Genomic DNA, 24,654 nt, shown 5'->3' on the forward strand with positions numbered 1-24,654 from the left:
ATGTTCTTACCGAGATTCTTGTCCTCCCAAGTCTTTTTAGCTTCTAGTAGAGCATCGTAGACCTCTCGGCTAGGTTCGGTGCCGCTAAAGACGTAATATCTCGCTCGCACTCTCTTGAAGAATTCTAAGGAAGTGTAGAACGAATTTCCGTGATGGGGCACGTACGCCAAGTCCATGTAAACCGGTTGAACTTTGTTCTTTGAATCCTTCACCTTTTTCTCATTTTTACCGGGACTTTCTGAACGTTTCTTATTCTTAATGTTCTCCGACTGGATCTTTTTTGCTTGTTTTTTCTCTTTTTTCGGCGTGCTGGGTGCTCCTTTGTTTGAAACTTCGTTGGTCACTGGTGCGGGAGAGGGTAGCCTAAGAGGTTCTCCCCAATTTTTTATAACGTCAAAGTTCAGAGTATCGGATGTCGTCTCGCTTGAGCACGATGGAAATTGAGAAGAGTTTTTTAGATTAAACTTTCTAGGTGGTTTAGGAGACGGTAAGCCGAGAGGTGTCCCCCATCCCTCTAACGGATCTTTCTTCGAGTCACTCTTCTCGTCCTTAGCGTCGTCTTGGAATGAAGTCGACGGGTGATCTTTCTCGTCGGCTGCTTCATGTCGAAGACTGCCGTTCGTGTATCTGGGCGCTATTCCGCTGCTGAAGGCACCTCCGCTGTCTTTCATTTCCTTGTGCTCCATCAGAGCCTTGTCAAAATCGAGATCGGCTTCGTCGACGTATCTCTTTGCGTCTGGTTTCTCACCGTCGCTAGTGGGCTCCTTCTCAACTGTAAATCGGCTGTAAACAGGATCGCTGTCCTTCTGCATGCCAGTCTCACCGTGGAAAGTTTTCATAGCAGAGATCTCGGGCGGTACTGCTGGCAGCTCGCCATAGAAGCTGCTACTCATTGCGGCTGCCGAGAACTCAACCTTCTCTTCCTCTTGCTTGCCGGATTCTGGCTCATAATGATGTGTCGCTTGCGCTGAATATCCAATTTGCGTGGCCGAAGAAAAAGGCGAACTGGATGGCTCGTCATCCGAATAAGTATGCCGTTCCTCGCTGCTACCCCACGGTTGTGTCATGGTCTTGCTAGGCGCACTGCTCTGCTCACTCGATGGACTGACCGGCCCGCGATCCTTTTCGCTGATCACATCGTCAGGCCCTGGACTGCCGGTACGTTGCAACTCCGAGGATTTAATGCTACCGATGATGCTGCTGATTGCACTCTCCGCGGCGTCTTTGCTCGGCAGACGTTCGTCTACCTTCACGTCGGTCTTCTCCGCCAGCACGACCGTCTCGCCCTTCTCATTTGTTGTCTCCGTAACTTCCCTGGTAGTCGTCACTATTTCACCTTCATCGGATACCGTCTTCGTGGTTGTCACGATAGTTCGTATCATTTCACCTGATTTGAATCCTTCCGGTGTGCTCGTCGATGATCGACCATCGTATCTCTTGTCAGGCGTTGATCTGCCCGATACTTGAGGATGAACTACCGTACCATCTCTGACCAAAGGTGACGTGGGAATTTCCGGCGTAGATTTGCCGCTAAAGACGATATCCTTGGGCAGCGATATATCCGGCGAGGACTTGCCCGAATAAGTCTTGTCTTCGGATATAAGCTCTCGAATCACTGGAGACACCGAATGTTCGAATTTGTCTGCATCTAAGTATTCTTTTGCTGTAGTCTCGAGTTTAGCCTCCTGTTTAAGATCAGGTGTCGATTTACCGGAATCGTAGAAAGCTTTTATGTCGGGTGTTGCAGTGCCTGATGTCACGGTCGTAATTGTTTCCTTGATAATCTTTTCCACCGGACTGGTAGTTTCCGTTAATTTTTCCAATAATTCCTCGCTGGCCAAGGTGTCCGTGCTCTCTTTGACATCTTTCTTCGTGACAACTTTGCCATCCGGACCGGTGATCGTGGTTACCGTTGTCACGATCCGTTTCACGTCGGCACTGGCCGTTGTATCAGACGGACCTTCATCACTCACAACTTTATAACTTGTACCTGAGGTAGGATCTGTGTAAATTTTTGAAGGATCGGTTTGCCCTAATTCGGTTTCCGGTAATTCCTCTGTCATGATCGTTCGCGTTGTTTTCGTAGTAATTGTCTTTACATATTCGGAATCGTCCTTCGAGTCGTCCGCCTCTTCCTCAGGCACGACAATTTCACGTCTGATCACCTTTGTGATAATTTCAGGCTCATCTTGTTCGATAATTTCCCGTTTGACGACTTTAGTGATCACTTCCGGTTCATCGTGTTCCACAATTTCCCGCTTGATAATTTGAGTAATTGCTTCGGGCTCATCTTCTTGGGTACTCGGCCGTTTAACTTCTGTAACTTGTGATTTGATTGCATGATCATCGGATGTAACCGTTGCCGAAAATCCAGCCTTTTCAGGTTCGTCTTTATCAATAGTTTCCGCGATTTTGCTTTCTCTCAATATCGTGACCGTTTGCCCAGGTTGCATCGCCTTCGCGTCGTGTGTGAATTCAGGGGTCGATTTTCCAGACAGCGTAGTTATATGTGTCGTCCGCATCTCCGTCATACCGCCGACAAAAGCTTTATGAAATTGGCTCTGATAATCTGTCGGATAATCAGATTTGTCTAACTGTCGCTCACCTGATTCCGGATACATCCCCATTCCGTACTCGATCGAAGATTTCCTGGCATCATGCGGCAACTCGTAATCCACGTCCGCTGCTCCCTCGTATTGATACGGTTTATCATAGTCTTCATCCTGGTAAATTTCTATATCGATCACAGATTCTCTCGGGATCTTCTTCTTCAATATGATCTCCTCCACAATCTCTAAGATAATATATCTGGGTAGGGAAGTTTTGATAATTATTTCCTCGAGTATCACCTCCGTGATCTTCTTTCCTTTCTTTATATATTCCTCCTCCAAGAGTTGCTCGATTTCTATACGCTTCTCTTCCGATATCAAGATCTCCTCGTCTATGTGCGGCTCCGATCGATCCGGACTATCTTGGGTCGATTTATCGGAGGGGATGGGCTCCGGACTTAAGCTAGGGCTGGCAGAAAGCGCTGCTTTTGAATCCTTGCGATGTCGATCACTTCCCACGGGAGATATTTTGCCATCTGGACTTTCACTCCTCATAGTATTGTCTGGTTTTTCATGACGTTGAATGTACTCTTGAGTAATATCGTGTCTTTCGAAATCCTCACTAGTCGGCATAGACGACTTCTCTCCTTTTTCAGAAATATCTAAACTCTTTTCTCCGGATCCTTCTATCTTCGCTCTTTCTTGCGGCGCCAGAGTTTCCGGTTCGAGTTCTATTTTATATTCAGGCTCGGATGGGGCTTCGTCGTCTATGAAGTCGAAGACTGAATATCTAGGCATATTCTGCCGGCTGATAATATCTTCTATTATCTCCATCACTATGAATTGGGGCACTGAATATGTCATAACCAATCGTTCAATCACCGTTAAACTAATTCTTTTTTTCTTCGCGATAAACTCGTCTAAAATATACTTCTCGATCTCCGCTTTCTTTTCGGCTGTCACTTTAACGACATCTTCTTCCTCGTCGTCCAATTTCTCTATCCCGCTCGATTGTCCGATGTCTGGCTCTTTAAAATCAGCAAATCGTTTCTCACGAATCTTCTGCATTTGTTTCTCGATTGTCTCAGGAGAAGTTATAGGACTCTTGCTATCTTCTCTACGTTCGTCTTTCTCTTCAAATGGCTTATTCATATCGGAATGCGACGCAAAGGCAGTCTTTCCCTCATCCTTTTGATCGTACTTGTCCTCGCTTGAGCTCGGTGACTTTGAGACGTCGGACGGCGTTTTCGGTTCCGTCTTATCGCTGATAATGCTTAACGATCTTGTTTTGTCGACAAAATGCAAATCGCCCATTATGTCGGATGTTTTCAATTCATCAATATCTATTTCTTCCATTGGCTCTTTATCATCTGGCTTGACTTCCGTTTTTCCAAAAACTGTTGAAGATTTATCTTCGGACTTATCGCTAGCAACACTAGAAGATTTACTTTGATCAACAGGTGGTTCTAATTTATCAGAAACAGTAGGCGATGTTGATTTTCCAAGTAATTCCGCTTTCTCACTCGCAACACTTGATGATCTGGATTTATCAGCTGATAGTTCTATCACGTCTTTAAGATCTGGTTTTTCCTCCGTAATACTGGTCGCTCTCGAGCCATCGGCAGATTTCTTACCGTCAGACTTTTCACTTGCCATGCTTGGAGATTTATTCCTGTCGGGTTCTTCTTTTTTATCCGGGAGTGTCGGTGATTTTTCTTTTTCTACTGCTTCCTTCTGATCAGACGTAATACTGGCGATACTAGGTGATTTAGATTTATCGAATGACGATCGTTCTGTAATGTCTGTTAAATCACTGCTTGGCGATTTCGATCGATCGTCGAGTTCTTTTAAATCACTCGTAGCACTCGCGGGTAACTTTGATATTTCATCCAGTTGTTGTATAAAATCCTTCAAATCTGGTTTTTCTCCAGTAATACTAGGAGATTTGGAACGATCAGACAATTCTTTCTGTTCTCCTGTAATACTAGAAGATCTCGATTTGTCTGCAGCAATATCTTTCAAATCTGGCTTTTCTCCAGTTACGCTTGGTGATTTCGAATAATCTGCGGATTCCACAACGTCTTTCAAATCTGTTGTTTCTCCTGCAATGCTCGGAGATTTGGAGCGATCAACTGATTCTTTCTGTTCACTCGTAACACTGATGACACTCGGAGATCTCGATTTTTCCATTGTTGTTTCCAGCACATCTTTCATATCTGGTTTTTCGCCCGCGGTGCTGGGAGATTTTGAATGATCCGCTGATTCCTTCTGGATGCCTGTCTCGCTCACAACACTGGACGATCTAGATTTATCAAGAGGTACCTTTATATCAAACGATTCGCCAACAGCCTTCAAGTCTGGCTTTTCATCAGCGATACTAGGAGACTTCGAACGATCTGGTTCTTTAGATTCACTAATACCACTTGTCACACTCGATGATCGTGATTTGTCTGGAAGTTGCGTTGTATCTTTGAGATCCGATTTGTCTTCATCAAGCTTTGGAGACTTTAACGCGTCCTTTGATACTTCAGCTTTGACATCGGTTGATTTTGTTATTGAAAGTTGTTCCAGTTTGTCATCCTTAACGCTTGCGACACTAGGCGATCGGATTCTCTCGATTGATAAGTCTGTATCTTTGAAATCTATTTTTTCTACAGAAACGCTTGGTGATCTAGAACGATCACTTGCTTTCTTGCTATCTGATTTATCACTAGCTATACTGGGAGACCTATCTTTATCATGCGATACTTCAGTCTTATCAATAGCTTTAGGCGAATCTGGCCTATCAAAAATAGGGGACTTTGGTTTCTCTAAATAATGCTCCGTCACATCTTGAAGGTCCGGCTTATCTGCAGCTATGCTCGGTGATTTCGAACGTTCGGCCTCCTTCCTTCCGTCAGATTTATCGCTGATCGCACTTGGAGATCTAGCTTCATCAATTGGTCCCTTTTCGTCGTCATGTTCACTCTCAAAAATAGGCAACTTCTCACTTATTTCTTTTATTGTTTCTTTCTCAATGGTACTAGGCGATTTTGGCTTATCAGTTTCCTTCTCATCGACTTTATTACTTAGAACACTAGGGGACTTATCGTGAGATTTAATATCTTGCTCGGATTCCTCTAAAGATATCGGCAATTCTTTATCTACGGCCGCTTTAATTTCTTTACTAGTTTCAGATAATTCTTTAATGACTTTTTTGACAGTAACGTCTTCTTCGGTAATAGGTACTCTCGCAAAATACATTTCAGATTTGTCTGTAGGCGACTTTGAGAAAACTGTCTCGGCTGGTGAAATATCCTCTGAATGGAGTGATTCAGGTGTCTTCGGAAAACCGACCGTTCCTTCTTTCTTAGGTTCTGGAAGCACCGACTCGATAGGAAGTTTTGATTTTTCGGCTGATTCCGTTAGAGATTTTTGCGTTTCTATATCAAGAGGTGATTCTGGTTTTTGTACATCTTCGTGTTTCACATCAAGCGGCGAGGGAGATTGTATTTTCTCTCGTTCCTCCTTAGGCGATTTCGGCATATCTTTTTCCGATATTTTCGAGTCTTCTTTTTCTACGGGAGATTTCGGCTTTGTAATATCTTCTAATTTCTCTGGCACCTTTGGCTTGCGCGATTCCGATTTCTCCAAATTGTCTTCAAGATCCTGCGAATCACGAGGACCAACGAGTGATTTTTCCAAGCTATCTTCCGGAGTAATCTTATTCTTACCTTCTGGCGCAGATTTTTCAGAAATGATATCCTTCTCGGGAGTACTTGTGCCCGAGTGCTTATCTAAAAGTAAAGAATCTTTATCCGGTGTAGATTTGGTTGATGTATCCTTAAGAGTATCGTCCGGAGTGACGGTCTTTGTGAACGTTATGCTACCGGTTGGACAAATCTCAATTTCTTCTCTACCATCCTCGCTACATGCCGTAACCAACATTCTTGTGACAGTGCCATCCTCAATTTGAGGGCTCTTCTTTTCCTTAGTTAATGGAGTTTCCTTAATTTCTGTGGTCTCTGATAGTTTAGATTGTTCATCATCTTTAAGTAACTCTACTTTTGGTTCTTGTGAAAAGCCTGTTGCATCTGCGAGTTTTGTTTCTAACTCCACTCCTTCGGCAAGTTTTTCAATAACTTTTGCAATAGAATGCATAATATCTTTTAATTCTTCGCTTTCAATTGGACTTGTTGGTTTTGATTTATCATCTTCCGCTTTAAGTTGCAGTTCCTCGGCTTTTTCTGCGGCGGGTTCAATCTCTTTCATTTCAAGCTTCTCGTCAGTTGTTTCCGGTGTAATTGGTTTAGAAATAGTTTCAGGTACATCGATTGATGGTCGCTTATCGGAAAGATCTTTGGATATTTCCTTACTTGATTCCTCAGTTAAAGACTTCTCTGCTTTATCAGAAACTGACATTAATTTCACAGCAGTGGTGTCTTTCGAAAGAATATCGTCCGTCTTTTCCTTAGCCTCGTCCAAATATTTCTCAGTAGTATCGACGACCTCCGACAATATCTCAGACGCTTTCCGTTCTACAGATTTCTTGTCATCTGGTTTAATATCCTTCGAAGGTTCTTCTTTTCCCACTTTCCCTTTAGTTTCTTGCACGAACTTCTCATCAGCTTCGATCACTTCACTCGTGGTATCTTCCGCAGCTTCTTCAACGTCTTCTTTCTCTTTCATTTCATGTGCCTTTTCGGGAGACGTAATTGGTACATCACGTACTTTATATTCTTGTTCGACGGCTTCGAAGTCATCAATCACGTCTTTCTCGTGTTCCTTTGCAACCGTAGGTGAAATTTCTGAAATCGATTTCTTTTTCGCATCTGCCGTATCGGAAATTCTTCTAGGTATACTGACAAATCCATCCACCTCCTTCTCGACGTCATCCTCTTCAGACAGAGCCGATAATTCCTCTTCACTGCTCATTTCTCGCTTGAGCACATCCTCCTTTTCGCCTTCTTTCAACTCAATTGGAGTCTTTTTCTCCTCAGAAAGGGGTACTTCAGAGACCGATTTTCTTTTCTCAGCTAATATTTGCGATTCTGCGATTGCTTCTTCCTTGATACGTGATAACTCTTCGTCGGTTACACTAAGTACTGCAGACCTCGGCATTTTTCGTTTAATGATAATTTCTTCGATAATCTCGATAATAATTCTCTTAGGCACCTTCTTTTTACCACAGATTTCTTCAAGTTTTTTAATATTAATGTTATCTCCCTTAGTAACGTATTCGTTAACAATATATTCTTCAACTTCCGCTCTTTTTTGCGATGTTATTGGTTCTTCCGTTTTCGGAATCTGCCCGTCAGACGCCTCAATAATTGATTTTTCTTTCTCTCCTGTTGAAACATCAGGAATTTCAGCAACGGATTCTCGTTTTGCAGTTATATCTATCTTTTGTGTTATCTGCTCCTCTGCCGATTGTTCTAGCGATTCTTCCGGCGATTCTTCTTTAACTATTTCCGATAATACTTCTTCAGGAACATCTAGTATCGTATGCCTGGTAATTTTTCTTTTCATAATAATTTCTTCAATAATTTCAATGACAATCTTCTTAGGCACAACTTTCTTAATCGAGATTTCCTCGATGACTTCTATAGTAATTCGCTTCCCTTTGACGATATATTCATTAACGATATATTCCTCGACCTCTGTTCTTTTCTCAGGTGTAACAGATTCCTTCAACCTCAGAATCTCGGAATCGTCTACTACGCTTTCTCTCGGAAGTCCCTTTTTTATGATAATCTCTTCGATAATGTAAATCACACGTTCCCTCGGAATACGCTTTACTACAGTGATATATTCTATTATCTCGATAGTGATTTTCTTCTTTTTCGTGACAATCAATTCCTCGATTACTTCTTCAACGGGCACATCCCTATCGAGAACTTGCTTGATATCCTCCGGTAATTTGGAAGGTTTTCGAAAGCCGATTTCTAATCCTTCATCGTATATCTTGTCTGCAACAAATTTCGGTGAAGTCGGCGTAGAACCGGGAGTCACCATCACTATTTCCGCCTTCGCCGGCGAAATCTTTTGTTCGAAGCCGATTACGGGTTCCTCTATCTCCTCCTTCCCCTCAAAAGATGACCGTTCCACCACTTTCTTTACGCATACGCACTCAATACCAGCCTGCATCACATCCACCCGAGACGTATCATCCTCCGCCGATTTTTTATGTAGGTCGCAAATATGCTGATCGTCCTTCAACATCTCCGCGCAAATCTTTTGCGCGTCTCGCTTATCCTTCGTTACATCTGTAACAGGCGACATTATATCGTCCGTTCCCTTTACTATTTTTACACAGGGTTCCTCCTTTATTTCAATAGCGCTAGGTCTTTCGTACGGTGGCAGAATTTTGCTGGGCTTCTCGACAACCTCTTCCGGATGTATTGCGGTAACATCGACTTTCTTCGATATTACAGTATCCTCGTGAGTGAGTTCCTTTTCTTCTAATTTAGTTACCTTCTCTGGAGATATTTTTTCACTTGATATGGAAGGCTTTCTTTCTGTCGAAATTGGAGAGATTTCTTCTTTCGACGGTTTTCTGTCCGTCGAAATCGGTGAGATCTCTGCTTTCTTAGAATCTTGATCGAATAGTGCTTTGTCGGAAAGAAAATCATCTTCTCTGAGAACCTCGGCGACTTTCTTTACGATCTCTATAACATCTTTAGGTTTGTCTTCGAGTTCGATGCCGGCAGTGCCGGCAAGAACTCCCGCGACATCCCTGACAGCCTCTTTCATATCTCTGTATGGCCCTTCTATCTGTTCTTCGTATTCATCTTCGAATTCTTCATCCTTCGGTATATCAAACTTAACTTTCTCCGGTTCTTTTATGTCGATCAAGTGGCTTTCGATGTGTGGCTTTATCTCTTCTAATTTTTCAGCCACTCCTTCCAACGTATCCTTTACCGCATCCTTCAACATGGATGATGGTACTTCATGTACCTCAGCTATCTCTTCCTTAATTTTATCATCTAAAGATTCCAATGAATCTCTTAAACTGTCTTTCACAGTTTTGAATTTTTTCGAGGCTTCCTCTAAAAGTGCCTTTACCTCGTCTACATCTTCTCCGATGTCTTCTTCCTTTAGAAGTTCAATTTCCTTTACAATTTCCTTGTCTTCAATCGGTTTTGCAGGCGAAACGGCAGTTGGTGATACGTCCTTTGCAGGGAATGATTCCTCGATTTCAGCTTTTTTCTTAATCTCATCTAACTTATCAGTTGAAATCTTCTGTTCAATATCCGGCACACTATGTCTCTGCGCGTCCAGTATCTCTTCCTGTATAAGTGCCACGGTTTCCTTGATGGCAGTCTCTGTTACGTCAGCAATTATAGGTTTCGGTTCTTCGAATGTCTCGGGTTTGTCAACGGGTTTACCGATTTTAGGGAACATCTTTTCCATGTCAACTTCTTCCAAGAGCATCTTTTCTGACGGTTTTGGTTCTTTCGGAGAACTCGATTTTGAAGAAGATTTTTCGTCGGAATCCTTTTCGGAATCTTTCTTCGTCTTTTTAGTTAATTTATCGATACCTTTTTCAAATTTATCTGCCACTTTGCCGAAAAAGCTAAAGACGCCTTTCTGTTCTTTTGAAGTCGGAGTGGGTGGTTCTTTGCCCTCCTGTGCAGTCGGTGATGGCTTCTCCTCTTTTCCTTTCTCGAAATCTTCCATCTTGTAAAGCTTGGGATCGACTTCTTCATGAACCGGTAGATCTGCGACCTCATCAGGTGTTTTAACGATGTCTCTTTGCAAATTTGACATTCCCGGTCGGACATCAAATACTTTGACTTCTGGTTTGGCAGGCGCGGGAACAGTTTCTGGAACGACTTCCTCCTTCAGCTTCACAGGAGCGTCTTTCTCCTTTACCTCTTCAATGACATGTTTCTCGTCAATATCCTCTTTTATTTCATCCAATGGTATTCGCTCGTCTTCAGGCAAAGTAGGAGCGGTTGTAGTGGCTCCCGATTCTATCGTTGAGATTCGCTCCTGAGACTCTTCCATTTTTTCAAGAATATTCTCCTTCTGATCGACGTCCGGTTTCATGTCAGTATCGGTCGTCTTTTTCTCAGATGAATCCAATTTGTCCGGACTTAGACTAGATGGTTCTTTTGTAATATCCTCGCTGTCTTTCTTACCGGAATCATCCTTCTCTTCAACTTTCTGTACGATCTCGGCTGCAGAAGCTATTATCTCCTTTACTTCTTCTTGTAACTGTTCCTTATGTTCCGTAGATAACTCAGCGATTTCTTTCTGTCCTTTATCTGCGATTTTTTCAGCCCTTTTTTCCGGACTGTCAATTTTTTCTTTCTCTTCAGGTTCTTCCTTCTCGCCCTTTTCTTTCATCATCTCTACATCTTTCAGGATCTTCGCTTTTTCTGATTGAGCTTCGTCAAGAACGTGCTTTTGTTCGCCTTCGCCGCTCTGAGCGGAATCCTCGGTGTAAACTTCTTCCTTTTCCACAATAAGATATTCGTCCTCTTCAGTTAATTCCTGACTCTCCTTTCTAGAACTTTCCTTCTTAGGTACATCCTCAATCTCGGCGGTGACATCTTCCTCCGTGATATCCTCTTCCTTTTTATCAGTAGCCTCAGCCGTGATTTCGTCATCACCCTCGAAACGATCATCCTTTCGAGTCTCAACGATTCTTTCCGCCTTCTGTAAAACTGCTTCTATTTCTTCCACTACTTCTCGCTCTTCCTTGAGATCTGCCAACACTTTGCTTTCTATAGAATCCAATGATATATCTTCAGATTGTTCGATTAAGCTCTTATCGATCGGTTTTACGGCTTCTGGTTCTATGCCAGATGGAGTAGAAACTGTAGACGAATCGGTGGTGCCTTTGTCGCCCTTCACTTTGCGTATAACACCGTCTTTGTCCGATTTTACAGAAGCTGTCGGAGTGCTGCGAGTAGATTTCGCCGGACTGCCTGGCATACGGACTTTGTTGGGACTAACCGGTTTTGCACGGCGACTAATCGGCTTCCTATCCATCGGCTTAGGTTTTGCGGATACTTTGGCGACAGGCGTCGCAGTATCTTTCACTGTAGATTTTGCAACTTCGGATTTTTTCTGTTCCACCACTTTTCTGTTGTTAGCTTCTTTGGCGCTCTTGGCAGGAAGACTTGGGGCGATCTTGGCTGCCGGCTTCGTCTTCTGCACGGCTTTTGATATTTCCGTCTTTGTTGCAGCACCATTCAAAGTTTTCTTCGGAGTTGTCGGAGATGATTTTACAGCATCTTTTTTCTCCGAGCCAGAGGGTTTAACTTTCCTCTCGGTTAACTTCGGTTTCGAGACTACTTCGCTCTTCTTTAGTTCAACTTTTACTTTGCTCTCTTTTGGTTCTTTCTTTTTTGGTTCGATCTTAGGTTTTGATTCTTTAGATTCCTTCGATTCCTTCGTCTTCTCGAGCTCTGGTTTGATTAAATCAGATTTTTTTAGAACATCATCCTCTCGTTTCTCAGTTTTTTCCACTTTGACTAATTCTTTCTTCGGTTCCTTTTTCACCTCTTTTAGTTCTTTTTCAATCTTCTTACTTTCCTTCGCTTCGGTCTCAATTTTCTTGTTTTCCATAATTTTTTTCGCCTCAGTTTTCTTCATCTCAGTTTTATGTTTACTTGTAGGTATAATTGGCGTCGATTGAGGAATATTCTTGGATACAGACTCGTCTGCGGCCTTGATAGACTTGGGTTCCGATGGTTCTCTCTTTTCTCTCTTTGGTTCAAAAATTTTCTTATGTTCCTTCTCGATAAGACTGAATTTCTGTTTGGCTGGTTTGTCTCTGAGCGTCGCCAGAGACGTTGACGGTGACAGTGTCTTTGCTGAACATACCGGATGTTTTAAAAAGTCCAGATGTTTCAGTCTTTCGAAACCTTCAAAGATCTTATGCTGCGGCGTGCTTCCGGGAAAAAGAATTCGGGTAATATTGTCCTCGGGATTGGCCGGCTGCCAAACCAGAAGAGCGCATATTGATACGAGATTCTGGATTGGGAATGTAAGATTATTCGAGTCCTTCTTGTGAAAGCCTGCGAACAGCTTCGAGTCCGACGCGTGCCACTTCGCCAAGAACTCGCGCACCTCGCGACTGTCCTTGTTTGGACTGAGAACGTACATGTCCAGCGTGCCGTGGCCTACCTTGTGATAGAGATTGATCGGATCGGGATCTCTGTAGCAAGGATGCGCACGGAGATTAATGTGTCGAAGATTCACTACCATCTCTTGGCCAATATCAGTGAGATTGAGGACAAGCGGATCGATGTCTTTATCGCCGTCGGGTGAATTTGATTGTCTTCTTTCCTGCATTATATATACTTTTATTAATACAAATATATATAGTAAAACATTAGCGATTATTTTTAAAAAATTTAATTGTTATTATAAATGTATAAAGAATTTTTTAAAGATAAGTATTAAAATAATAAGATTACTTACGACTAAGTTACAAAAGAAATGGCCAATTTGGGGATAAACGTGCATCTCCTTTTTCTTGCGAAGAACGCTGAACATACCGCCGATGTTACTATTATTTATCCTAGTGACTAGAACAGCATCCAATCGATCGAGATGCCTGGTGAAATCCCAGAAACATGCTTTCCTGGCAAAGCCGCCGTCGACGAGCATATTGAAGCCGTTTATACCGAAAAGCGCGGCATCACCTTGTCCACCGGGGAAGACGTATAAGGTCGGATGACTAAATCTAATGTTTCCAACGACGTCGGACGGTTCCATGAGCTGGTCCAGTGTTTGCGACACGAGGTACTGTCCGATGTAGTTCGTAAAACTCGTGATAGCCGGCATACCGGCTGTGAGAACATCGTCGGGGTTCACTCTGACTCTGCAAGATCTGCGAATACGAAGAATGTGAAAAATTCTATCAAGAAATATTATGCAATGTGTTATCTATAGAATTTTTAATTTAATTTTTTTCAATTTTTCACGTGTAACGCGCTTTATTTGTCGTTAATCCTCGAAACAATTTTTGTTATGCGACGCAAATCGATGTTATTCATGTGGAAGAATGTACGACAAAAGTACGCACCTGCAACAAGCTTCCTTTGATAATCGACTTGTCGACCAATCGCTAACACCCGCGCAATGAATATCTACGGTAACGCTATTCTCGTAGGCACGAAGGACTCTTTGCACTTCATGTTCACTGAACGCATCCAGAAAGTCTGCGAGACTGAAGGTTCCATCCTGAATAACAGGAATCGAGATCGTCGATTTCTAACTCAAAACGATTTTCCGCCAACATTTCGCGTGACTATTAATTGATGTCTCGTTTTTATTTACAGTAATTGCACTTGATAACCAAATATAGCCATTCAAGAGTACCTGCAATATCCAGGAACCATTGCCACCGAATGTGTATCCAGCGTGTATGATGTGCCGATGTTTCGTGAAGCTTGAAAGAAGATTGCGAATACACTGTAACAATGTATTCGTCTGCGGGTGAATGAGAACTTCTGTTACAAGGTTCTCGGTGGCATATTGGATCAACCTTTCGCCTAAAAATTTTATTAAATCAGTCACTAATAATTAATTACATAAACATAATAAATTATAACAATAAATAACTTTACGTATAATATAAAACGGATGAAAATAACAAGTTTGAGATAACAATTACCATTTCTGGCTTCCTCGCCTTCGGGGGCTTGCGCTACTAAGGCCAATAATTCCTTCTCTAGATCTACGTGACAACTGTCCTTGTCCCATGATAGAAAACCTGCAACAATCGAAGAGAAAAACAACGATCGCTAAGTATAGCTGAACTTTCAAACGGGATCTTCTTCATACATGTTAAGCAGATACTGATATCGGAAAACTTATGAAATGGCATCTGCATATAAATCACTGCTCTTCTTCAAGATCGAATGTAACTTTAGGTATTCCGGCGACATGCTTTCTTATGAACTTGGCCAAGCTTTTCCGAGTCTGGCCCTGATATTTTAAATAAAGAAAAGTAGGTTGTTCTCGTTTTAGATCATTATTGTATTTAGACGGCAACGTTGAACTAGAGTCAGTTCTTTGGAATTCTTCTAAAGAAAATTGTTTAAATGTTGCTCAAAAAGGATATTTTAAATATCATTTAAAGTCATTTGAATTCTTCGTCTATAATTTGTTTGTTTCTTTTTTTTGGCATAGACAAAATTTCATTAAATATTTTTATGAAATAAAAGTTTAACATTTGAGTTAAGAAATTATTTGATAATGCAGCAGAAAATGTTGAAAAATAACCTTGAATCTTGTTACTTTTTTTGAAAGCTTGAAACAGTAACAACTTGGACTAAATAAGAAAAATTTTGATTGCAAAAAGAGAGAGAGAGAGAGAAAGAAAAAAAGAGTAAAAATATAATTGTAGACAGAGGATTAAACTTCCAAGTGTAAGACATTTATAAATGAATGGGGTAATAGGTCATAATTGCATATAAATGTACAAGACTGCAGTAGTGTGGCTTCAGAATAAGACAATTCAGTCACTAAGTGTAAGGTTAAGGTTAAAATGTTAAAAGCCATCGAGCTCTAGGTCGATTAATAAGAAAAGTCAATTAGTTGTTATATTATAAACACAGAGCAATTTTCCAAAATGTTTAACTATAAAATAAATATAAAAAATATTTTTATTTACAATGTCTGCGCTAAAGTATAAATAATTAGAATTAGAATTAGAATTGATTCATATATCACGTTTAATTAAAAACAAATAAATTTAATTGTATTAAATTAATTATTTTTATTTAAAATAGCTGAAAGAAAAAAGATATTATAAATATAATAGACAGATAAGAATTACAATTGTTTATGTATAATTATCAGTGTACTAAAATGCTAAAAACTTTTCTATTAAAATTTTTAGAATAACAAATATGAAAGGATAATTACAAATTATGTTACGAATAGTAATATAAAAGAAGAAAGGAGAAAGTGCATTCCAAAACTTAATTGAATAATTAACATGAATGAATCAGCAGTCGCAGTTTGTCATGAGGGTTGCTTGGGGGCGGTCGTTTTATGACGTCACCAACACCGCACCCCGTCACGTGGTTCCTTACCAGCTGGCAATCGATCGTCGCACATCCTGTGCCCACCCTCTATTGCCAACTTTAACGCAGAGATACTCCACTTTTGACATTGTGCAAAAAATTTCCGATACCCACAATAATCCCTTTTAGATAATTTTTAAAATAATTAACACAACAACAAGCAAGAAAAAATTTAAAAAATTAAAGATTGACAATAAAAGAAATTATTTTTAATTTGACTAATATATTATTATGCTTCATAGAAACAATATATATCTATATTAAATATGTTTGCTAAATTGTTACACAAACATTAAGAATAAATAAAATATATTATTTTTTCTAATTCAATCTATGTCAGACACATTTTTATGTTGTGGACAAATATAAGAAAAAATTGAGTTAATGTGTTTATTTATACGAGACATGTTGAAAGTAACATTTACATCTCCAAAATCAATTCACCGCAATTTCTGTAAATCAATTTGTCGTTCAATATTTCATGATTCCGTCTAAGTGCAATGCTTTTCTCAGAGCTCTTTTCGCAGGCGGAAGTGTTGAAAAAAATTCATTGGCATCTTAAAGGATTGATGATGCAGCACAATGGAACGTAACTCGTTGCCAAGGGAGTTCGGCTTTGGACTTGCTCTCACGTAATTCTATACTAGCGTGTACACAGACAGGTCTGGTTCGAGACGTTGCCTGGCAACGTCGTAGTATCAATCAATGCTGAGGATAGAGAGGAGCCGGAGGAAATTAACGAAAAAGAAGAAAAAAAAAACAGAAGGAGAACCGAGCAAAAGGCGGTGCAACGAATTCCGCGCGGCTTTCTCGCTGCCTCCAATTTTATCCCGCAATAAGTAAATACGTGTTGCATACTTTACAGTAAACGTGGGCGCTATTATTAGCCACTGACGAAATATATATTGCATTTTCGCGAAATTACACGCGAAACTGCAAATACGCGGAATATAAATAATCCGAACGCGTACAAATCGCTAAAACGAATCGATTCCGTTAACTAATTAATCGATTTTGCATTTTATTAAATTTTCCGTGTATTTCTGCTGTTTTCAAATTTTTAAAAGAGATTAATGTTAAAAGAAAGAAAAACTTTACGCAATAAATTGAGAAGATTGCGTGACCAAATTATATCAAATCTTATCTGACAGCGAAAAGTCACATTGTCAGAGCGGAACACATCGAGCGTGCTTGACGTTGTCAAACTGATCAGAAGCCCCAAAGCTGATACGAGAGAAGCCGTTTTTTAATGCTCACAGTTGGGTGGCGTTACTTAATTCTAACCGACCCCCGCAGGTTTTGACTGCAGTATCAGTATCAGAAACAGCGCGATTAAATCCAAAAATTTGCATAAGAAAAGTCTTCTCAAGCAAACATTCACTTTGCTTTCAACTTCTTCAACATTTAATACGCATTCGTGACCGACAAGATTCAAGAAGAATTTTTTTAATACAAATTTTAATGCTACAAATATGCAAAAAAGTTGCTAAAATAAATAAAGTTATCGAAAAATTACGATTCTAATTCATGAACGACGATTTAAGGCACAGTTTTGTAAGAACTCTTATTCAACTGATATCGACAAATTAATGGATTAAAACTTAAATCTCGCATCTTTGTCTGAAACGTTTCATGTTTTATTTACATTTGCAGCTCCCACTCGTTTTGGGTAAATAATGTTCTTGGCTGAAGTGAAGCAGATAAGTTTCTCTCTCTCTCTCTCTCCCTCTCTATGTTTGCTATCGGAATTGAAGTTCTAATTGGTATCAATAGTATCTAATTGGTATGACATATTACCGCATTACCGCACTGGCTGATGATTTACTATTTTAATGGACTCGATCGCTCGAAACGGATAGTGTTGACAACTATCTAGTCATGGTAATCATTTAGTCAATTAACAGGACCAAAATATCATTAATGGAATCGCGCGGGTTTCATGTGATGTATTTCGATCCGTGCGAATTGATTGCTTAATGGCTTCGCCAAGTACTGATTAATAAAAACAGAACTAACAGCAGAACGAACATCGAACAAATCAATTCGCGAATATTCCAGAAAATATTCCCGACTCGTTTCCGGCTGAACGTATTACAAGAACGAACGTTCACAGAGCGCTCTGTGAACGTTCGCTCTTGTAGATCAGTAATTTGTTTTATCAGCGACGAAGATAAATACAGTTTGCAATTACAGTTGAAGGCAGTCTAACCGTTAATTAAAACAGACGTCTTAATTAAATTGTACGCATCGCGAATTTCCGTTCGACGAGATGAATCATCCCGTCAATCGAACAAACCGCGCGGAATCCGAAACTCGGGGTCAAGTGAATCGAGCGTTAAAAAAAAAAAAGAAAAAAAGAAAAAAGTTTAGCGGGGGGAAAAATGAAATGGAAAAACGTTGCGACGCGTCGCTCGGACGGAATAATATCTGCCGTCGAGCGGACGAAAAATGGCGTTGGATGATCCGTCAACGATTTATATCTTGCAAAATGCTAAAGAGCGGAACGGCGCTCGTCCGCTCTATCGAAAATCCCCCGGCTTTAATCGCGTGGACGATATATGTTGTCATCGCGCGGCCACGCGAGCGCACACACATTTTCGTAGAACAGGCCGCCGCGTACGGCCGACGTGTCCAGCGACGTCGTATTCCCGCGGTTTCCTGCCTTAGTGCAGTGTGCGACACGTTTCTGACACGTCGCTTGTGTCAGCACGCACAATGAGGATGTATCTAAATAGGCGATCGTCGTGTGAAAAGTGTAGGAGGACTCGCATTCACGCGATCGACCGCGGTAATATATAAACGCCCCGCGTTTGCGATGTATTACGTCTACAAAAAGGGAGGAAAATCCAAGGGCGGCTTTATCCGACAAGGCTCTCTCTCTCTCTCTCGCTCCTCTGTTCCCGTGATATGGATAAACTCCGATCGTACTCCCTGACCTATAATATTTCTGCGGCGAGCGATATTTTTTTTTTTTATTCCCTTTTCTCTCAAACTCAACGTCGCGAAAATAAAAACGCACGAACTCTATTGTTAGATGTTAATTCGCGACGTAATTAAAATCGTTCGAAAATCTCCCCGGTCTCACTCCTCCCGTAATCCCACTCTCGCGACACGTGGAAGAAATATTTGACACTCGTTGTCCCTATGGATTAGCAACTTAAGCTAAGTATAGACAAAACTGCGTGGTCTCCTCGCGGAGTGGCTCCCGCCTCACGCGTCCCCTGGAGCAAACACTCGCGTTTCTCGATTTGCACATTTGACTTTTCGCGGTTTTTTTTTCTTTTGCTCTCTTTTTTTCCTCCCCTCCTTTCTTCGGCGACGGATGCCGGGAATGCTGGGTTTGTCCCGACTATGTTTAGAAATGGTTTCTCTCGTTGTCCTGCCTGCAACGCGCCTACATGTCACGATGCGTGTAGTAAGTACACGTGCGACATAAAGTATCGCTTTAGTAGAACCGGGAGGGGAAAAAGCAAGGATCATAACCCACGTAACTGTACCGCGCATATATACCAATCGCGATCTAAGATTTCTCTCTTCTCAAAATTGTGAGAATCTGTGATGAGAAGATGCAGCTGTACGTGTTCAACCGTGATGTGATAATTGCAAATGAAATAGGATAAACTCGGATATGATGCCATATTTCTTAAAAATGCAAAAGCATACTTTTATTTTTATTATTTTTTAGTAATAAGCGTTTGATATATTACTTTACCGAAACTTAAAGCATGTAACATTATTAATATTTAAAAAAAAACGCTGAATAAAAATTTTATATTGTTTTTTGAACCATCTTACGCGAACTGTGAAAGAAAGATAGTCATAGTATTTATTTCAAAAATAAAAAAGGAAATAAAGGATATAATTATACATTACAATTTACATACCTTTGTTATGTGTCTATCGTTAATTGTGACAACGCAACTGTAATTTATTCGACAATTTTTAATTAACGCCTAAAAAACTTTGCAGGCAGTCAAAAGTAAAAACGTGATATAATATTGTTATTTCGAATAGTATACGCACATAAACTTTGATTATCTTTGAAAATAATCACAAGAACATATTATTTATTCATTATTGGAAAAATTATAGCTATTGGTCATTGTCTCCGTATGACCATTATACCCTAATTTACTTTATTGCACTACCACTATAAATGCAAACGCGCTTCAGGGTGTTCCAGTATCTTGAAAATATAGACTAAACTGAAATATAAGTGGACCTGTAAAGCCTTTGTAATGTAAGAGGGTCAAAAAGTTTCTAGGATAATCACTCGTGACGTTGTTCTCGATTAATCTCGCGGGAAGAAATGTCAAAGAGGAGGTCGATGATGACCCGTTATTTTGGCTCACGTTTCGGCATGGATAATTCACGCGCGTTTTATTGTGCCCAGGTATTGCATATACAAAACTTCATGAATAAATCATTACTTCAGAAATAAAGATAAAAAGTTATCAACGTTTTCTTTCGCGATGATTTTTATTCTTACTTAAATAATACAACACTTCTTTCTCCTAACACGATAAATTAATGCGATACAATCATGTGGCAAGTTGGTTTCATTAATACCTATGCAAATGCGCGCGAGTTCCGTGTACTGTGAGAGTCTTTGATCGAGTACGGGAGTTTGACAGGCCGAAAGTAGATCCAGGAGGAAGGGGGCGAGGGAGTAGAAGAGAGGAAAATAGTAGCGGATATTCAGAAATGCAGTGCACGACCTCGGCAGAGGGAGCATAGAGATCGACCTAACTCACACACTCGTTGCTATTTATATTTCCAAGACAAGGGCGAAGACCTGGATCAAGGATTGAGAGTAGAAGTGACAGGGACGGTTTCTTTTTTGCTCCGAAAGGTCGCCGTGAAACAGGAGACGTAATGAATGCGACGTCTTACCGAAACGGATTATTCTAGCTCAGAATTATGAAGTGTCGTGAAATTTTTAATCGACGACGTCTTACTTTCGTCAAACTATTTTCTATCTCCTTTACTTTATTCCGTCCTCTACCTATCCCTGTATAAAACGTTAGGAATGTAAGTTACAGTTATTTACGACACTTTTTTTCGCAATACCCCTCATATTTTTTTTTTTTTAACGTGACGCTATATGAAAACCGAGCAGTCGGTAAAATTGAAATAACAAACGAGCTAAATGTCGCGGGGGTATGAACGAGTGCGCAATACAAAAAATCGCGGGGTATCACTATTCTTCATCTCGGCCAATATTTTACGCGGTACCGTGTGCACACGATACACGAAATAATTTTCAAATTGCACTTAATAATTTCTTTTATTAGAGAAAAACATATTTTCATTCGTTGACCTTTTACATCAGCAAGGCCCGCGCTACCTGCAAACATCCTCTATCTGGATGTTCTGGATACGTAAATAAATTTTAATTAACAATCGCGTGCGAGAAAGAGAAAGGTAAAATTGTAAAACATCGAAATTGTAAAACATCGTGAAATAATACCAGCGCGAGAATATGTCTGCTTTCATAAAGCGCAAGCTTGGACACCTGGACAACTCGAAGCGCGCATTAACGACTTCAAAATTATAGCGAGCGCGTCGCATTAGCGTTATAACACCGATTCATCCCGCGTTACATTATTCAACGTGAATTGCCGTCCGTCGGGTTAAGCGGGTCGCAAATGCGCTGGTATATACGCGCAATTGGACCGACGCGTGAGCCAACCTGATAAAAGCGTGTACTTAAGAGTGCGACGCTTTAACGCGCGCGCCGATTACGTCGCGTTGCCGCGACTTCTTCGCCGGCCGGCTTCGAAATTGAATGCGATGACTCACAGACGGGGTCGCAGAGCACGCGGATATTCATAATTGCACCGAGCGAGTGTGTGGCGTGGCAAGACACACGCACAATAAAGCAGAAAAAGGAAAAAGTATCACAACGGAGAGACTCGCCCACCGTTTGGATTGTGCGCCTCTCGGAACTGAACCCGCTCGATTCCCTTTTCTTTCGCAGCCTACCTTTCAAATGTATCTGCTTAGCGACAGACCAGACGAGAGACGCACGAAAAATCCCGGTCCCGCCGGGATGATTAATGAAGGAAGCGGAAGAAAGAGAGAGAGAGAGAGAGAGAGAGAGAGAGACCAAGTGAGGCGCGCGTTGGCGTTGGTATTTTCCTCCGGCAAATGTGACGGAGAACGCGGGGATCGTGTGCATTTATTACGGCCGATAGGAACGGCCGGAAACATGTCGAGGGAGGGAACGCAGCGTCACTCCGCGAATAAGGACACCTCGTCTCGTTCGCCGCGAGTTTTAGGACAATAGGTGGTTTTCATGGCGCCGATGTCATTCCTCGGCGCGAAAAACGTCAGCTCTTCATCCGATACCAAGTCTAGATAGAGCAACGCGAATTTCTCCACGTTGGAAACATTCTCAGTGGAGTCGTCCGCGTCGAAAACATTGAGCTTGTCGAAGCCCGCGGATGCAGGTAACCGTGACGGAGGTGTATCGGACGCGGCATCGTCGTCTACAGATTTGCTCGCTGACGTATGTCGAGTTCATTTCGCGCTAAGTCAACGAGAAGTCGAGGAGCCGAGGAGGCAAAGTCGGGAAAGATGAATGTGCGACGAACCGTGATTCCCAGGTAACGTGACCCGTTTGTAGTTCAAGCGTGTCTGAATTGCTTTGGCTTCACGAGGCCTGCACTTGTCCGCACTTAGAGCACAACAAGCACACGTTGGGTAGCTCGCTTACGTACGCACTGTTGCTCGCGATTAAACTTTATTAGACGCGACCGATCGGGGATTAGAGCTTCAGTAACATATACAGCTTCGCCGAGTTGAATATTTTACTGCTGTGCAAAAAGAAATACGTTTGACAGAGCAGATTACGTAAATAAAATTAGACTACTTTCCTAATATCTGTTGTCTGCGTTGATACTTTGACTGTTATTAAAGTTTTGATCAGATAGTCGAATTGGAATCTAATGAATTCCCTTTCTATTATAGAATTAGCACACTCGAGGGCGTTTCTGTGTTAGCTTTGAAAGCTCCGGAGAAACGTGTAGATATTGAAGTTTGTACGTGCTCTTGTAATTTGCAAAATTTGAACGAGAATCATCAGACAGATAGAAGCTAGAGGTCAATGGCTAATAATATAATGGAGATCGAGATGCAATAAAGACTTATTTATTTTAAGGATTTATTGATAAGTAATTAAAATAGAACGTAAACTTTTGGTAAAGTAATCCGGTATAAAAGTAGTAAAGAAAGAGACAAAAACGGGGAAAAAAAAGTTACATAATAAATTTAATAAGAAACTGTCGTTTCAACATGGACATGAATTTTAATTAAGCCCTATTAATAAGGATATTAATAGGTAACGTCGTAACTCGCGATTGGAAATTGTCTTACGCGAGATATAATACAATAAAGAGATTGTAAATCAATCGAAAGCGTTTCCCTGCTATCTTTCCGGCACCCTATTGACACCGGCTGCACGCGTATTGGTCTCGGGGTCAGGTTCAAGAACGAGGTAGTCGGGAGGCGAAGTCTCGCGGCTGACTCTCGTGGAGCACGATAGTAAAAGAGCGAACTGCCGTGGCGAATGCCGCGATAAAATTAGATACGCTATATTCAGTTACATGCACGCACGCCGAAAGTGTAAAACGGTCGTTGTCGGCCAAATGCGCCTCGCAAAATGCGTAATGACCTGGTACTTGGTACGGCAATAAAAATCAAACGAAAACGTGAGAGCGAGAGATAGCGAGTTCGAAATAGATGAGATAAGGTAACAAAAGTTAATTTCGCTCGGATCGCTCTTGCGAATCCCAGCTGATTACGTTTTAATGAATATATTTATAATGTTATATATTTGTTTAATATTAATATTTCAAACTTGATAATTTATGAATATGCGAAACGCAGACGTCGAGTAATAATTTTGTCTGGGTCACATTAAATTACATCACGTGGCAGTTTTCCGACATACACCGCCTGTCTGGTTTCTCCCGTAAACGTTAATTAACGCGGTCATGTATTAAAGGGGGTCGTGGATAATTATCGTCGTACAAGCCACTTCGTAAATTACGCGGCCGTGATGCATTCGAGGCACTCAATTCTTCGAGGAGCTAGCTGGAAAACCCTGTTTATATTCCTATTTTATGAGTAGTGAAGCAGTACCATTAAATAGCAGTCGTTTTCCATATACGCTTAACCCATTTACCGTATATCATAAATTGCAGTAAATTTCATGTCTGGTTTTCATTGACGTAAAACTTACGTAACTAAGAAATTTAATTTCTTATATATTATCGGCTGGCAAACTTACAAAAAACTGTTGTATAGCTAATTAATCAATTTTAATAGTCAGTTTGACGATGAGTGACAAATAATGTTACGTTATTAATCGCAATTGGTTAACAACCTCGGTTCTGACACACATGCTTTTCGATAATTAATTCTTGAAAAAGATTTATATAGACGAGAAACAAAATTTATCTGTTTTTTTTTTTACAAAAAATATTAATAAAAATTTTCTATTATTGTTATTTTAATTTTTATCTTCAAATTTTATATAAATTTTTATCTTAAATTTTTATCTCCAAACTAATAAAGCTGTTACATTATAAAAAATAAATAGTAATAAATGAAAATAATAAATTTAAACTGCAGTGCAACATTCTTTGTGGCAATTTGATTCAAGTTTTTTATTATTAAAAACACACATATTTTACACACACACACACACACACACATATATATATATATATATATATATATATATAATTCTATTTTATAAAATAAACATTTTATGAAACACAATGTTTCTATTAAAACTTGAAAATAATTTCAATCCAACAGAATTAAATGTTCTTCCAAGCATGTAAAATGAAATACAAAACATACAACAGAATAGTTCATTTATCAAAACCAATTTAAATAAAATATTCTCTGCCATACTCTATCAAACCTAACTTAAAAAATGTTAATCAAAGTAATTTCGATTTATTTATTCAACCTAAAGATCAAAACAATGGAAAAATCGGAGTAAATAAATGTTTCATGATATTTACGGGTAATGATAACGCTTGGAAATATCACAATGCGTT

At 40.5% G+C, this 24,654-nt stretch overlaps 1 protein-coding gene and 1 long non-coding RNA gene across 4 annotated transcripts in view; one reads left to right on the top strand and one right to left on the bottom strand.

Moving 5' to 3' along the window:
- LOC105834267 (microtubule-associated protein futsch) overlaps window positions 1-24,654 on the bottom strand; it is a 49,105-nt gene that overhangs the window by 4,666 nt on the left and 19,785 nt on the right. For all 3 annotated transcript variants that reach the window (XM_036295284.1, XM_012676612.3, XM_028192142.2), the window contains 5 exons: window positions 14,164-14,262; window positions 13,869-14,041; window positions 13,573-13,730; window positions 12,966-13,377; window positions 11-12,830 (listed from right to left, as the gene is read on the bottom strand). In XM_036295284.1, the coding sequence (XP_036151177.1) occupies window positions 11-12,830; window positions 12,966-13,377; window positions 13,573-13,730; window positions 13,869-14,041; window positions 14,164-14,262 (13,662 nt within the window). The remainder of the gene's footprint in view (window positions 1-10; window positions 12,831-12,965; window positions 13,378-13,572; window positions 13,731-13,868; window positions 14,042-14,163; window positions 14,263-24,654) is intronic.
- Window positions 14,269-22,838, top strand: LOC118648858. The gene is made up of 2 exons (XR_004965463.1): window positions 14,269-17,685; window positions 17,751-22,838. It is a non-coding gene; the product is annotated as an uncharacterized LOC118648858 (long non-coding RNA).

This window comes from Monomorium pharaonis, chromosome 1 (assembly GCF_013373865.1).
Source record: "Monomorium pharaonis isolate MP-MQ-018 chromosome 1, ASM1337386v2, whole genome shotgun sequence".
Classification (NCBI taxonomy): Eukaryota; Metazoa; Arthropoda; class Insecta; order Hymenoptera; family Formicidae; genus Monomorium; species Monomorium pharaonis.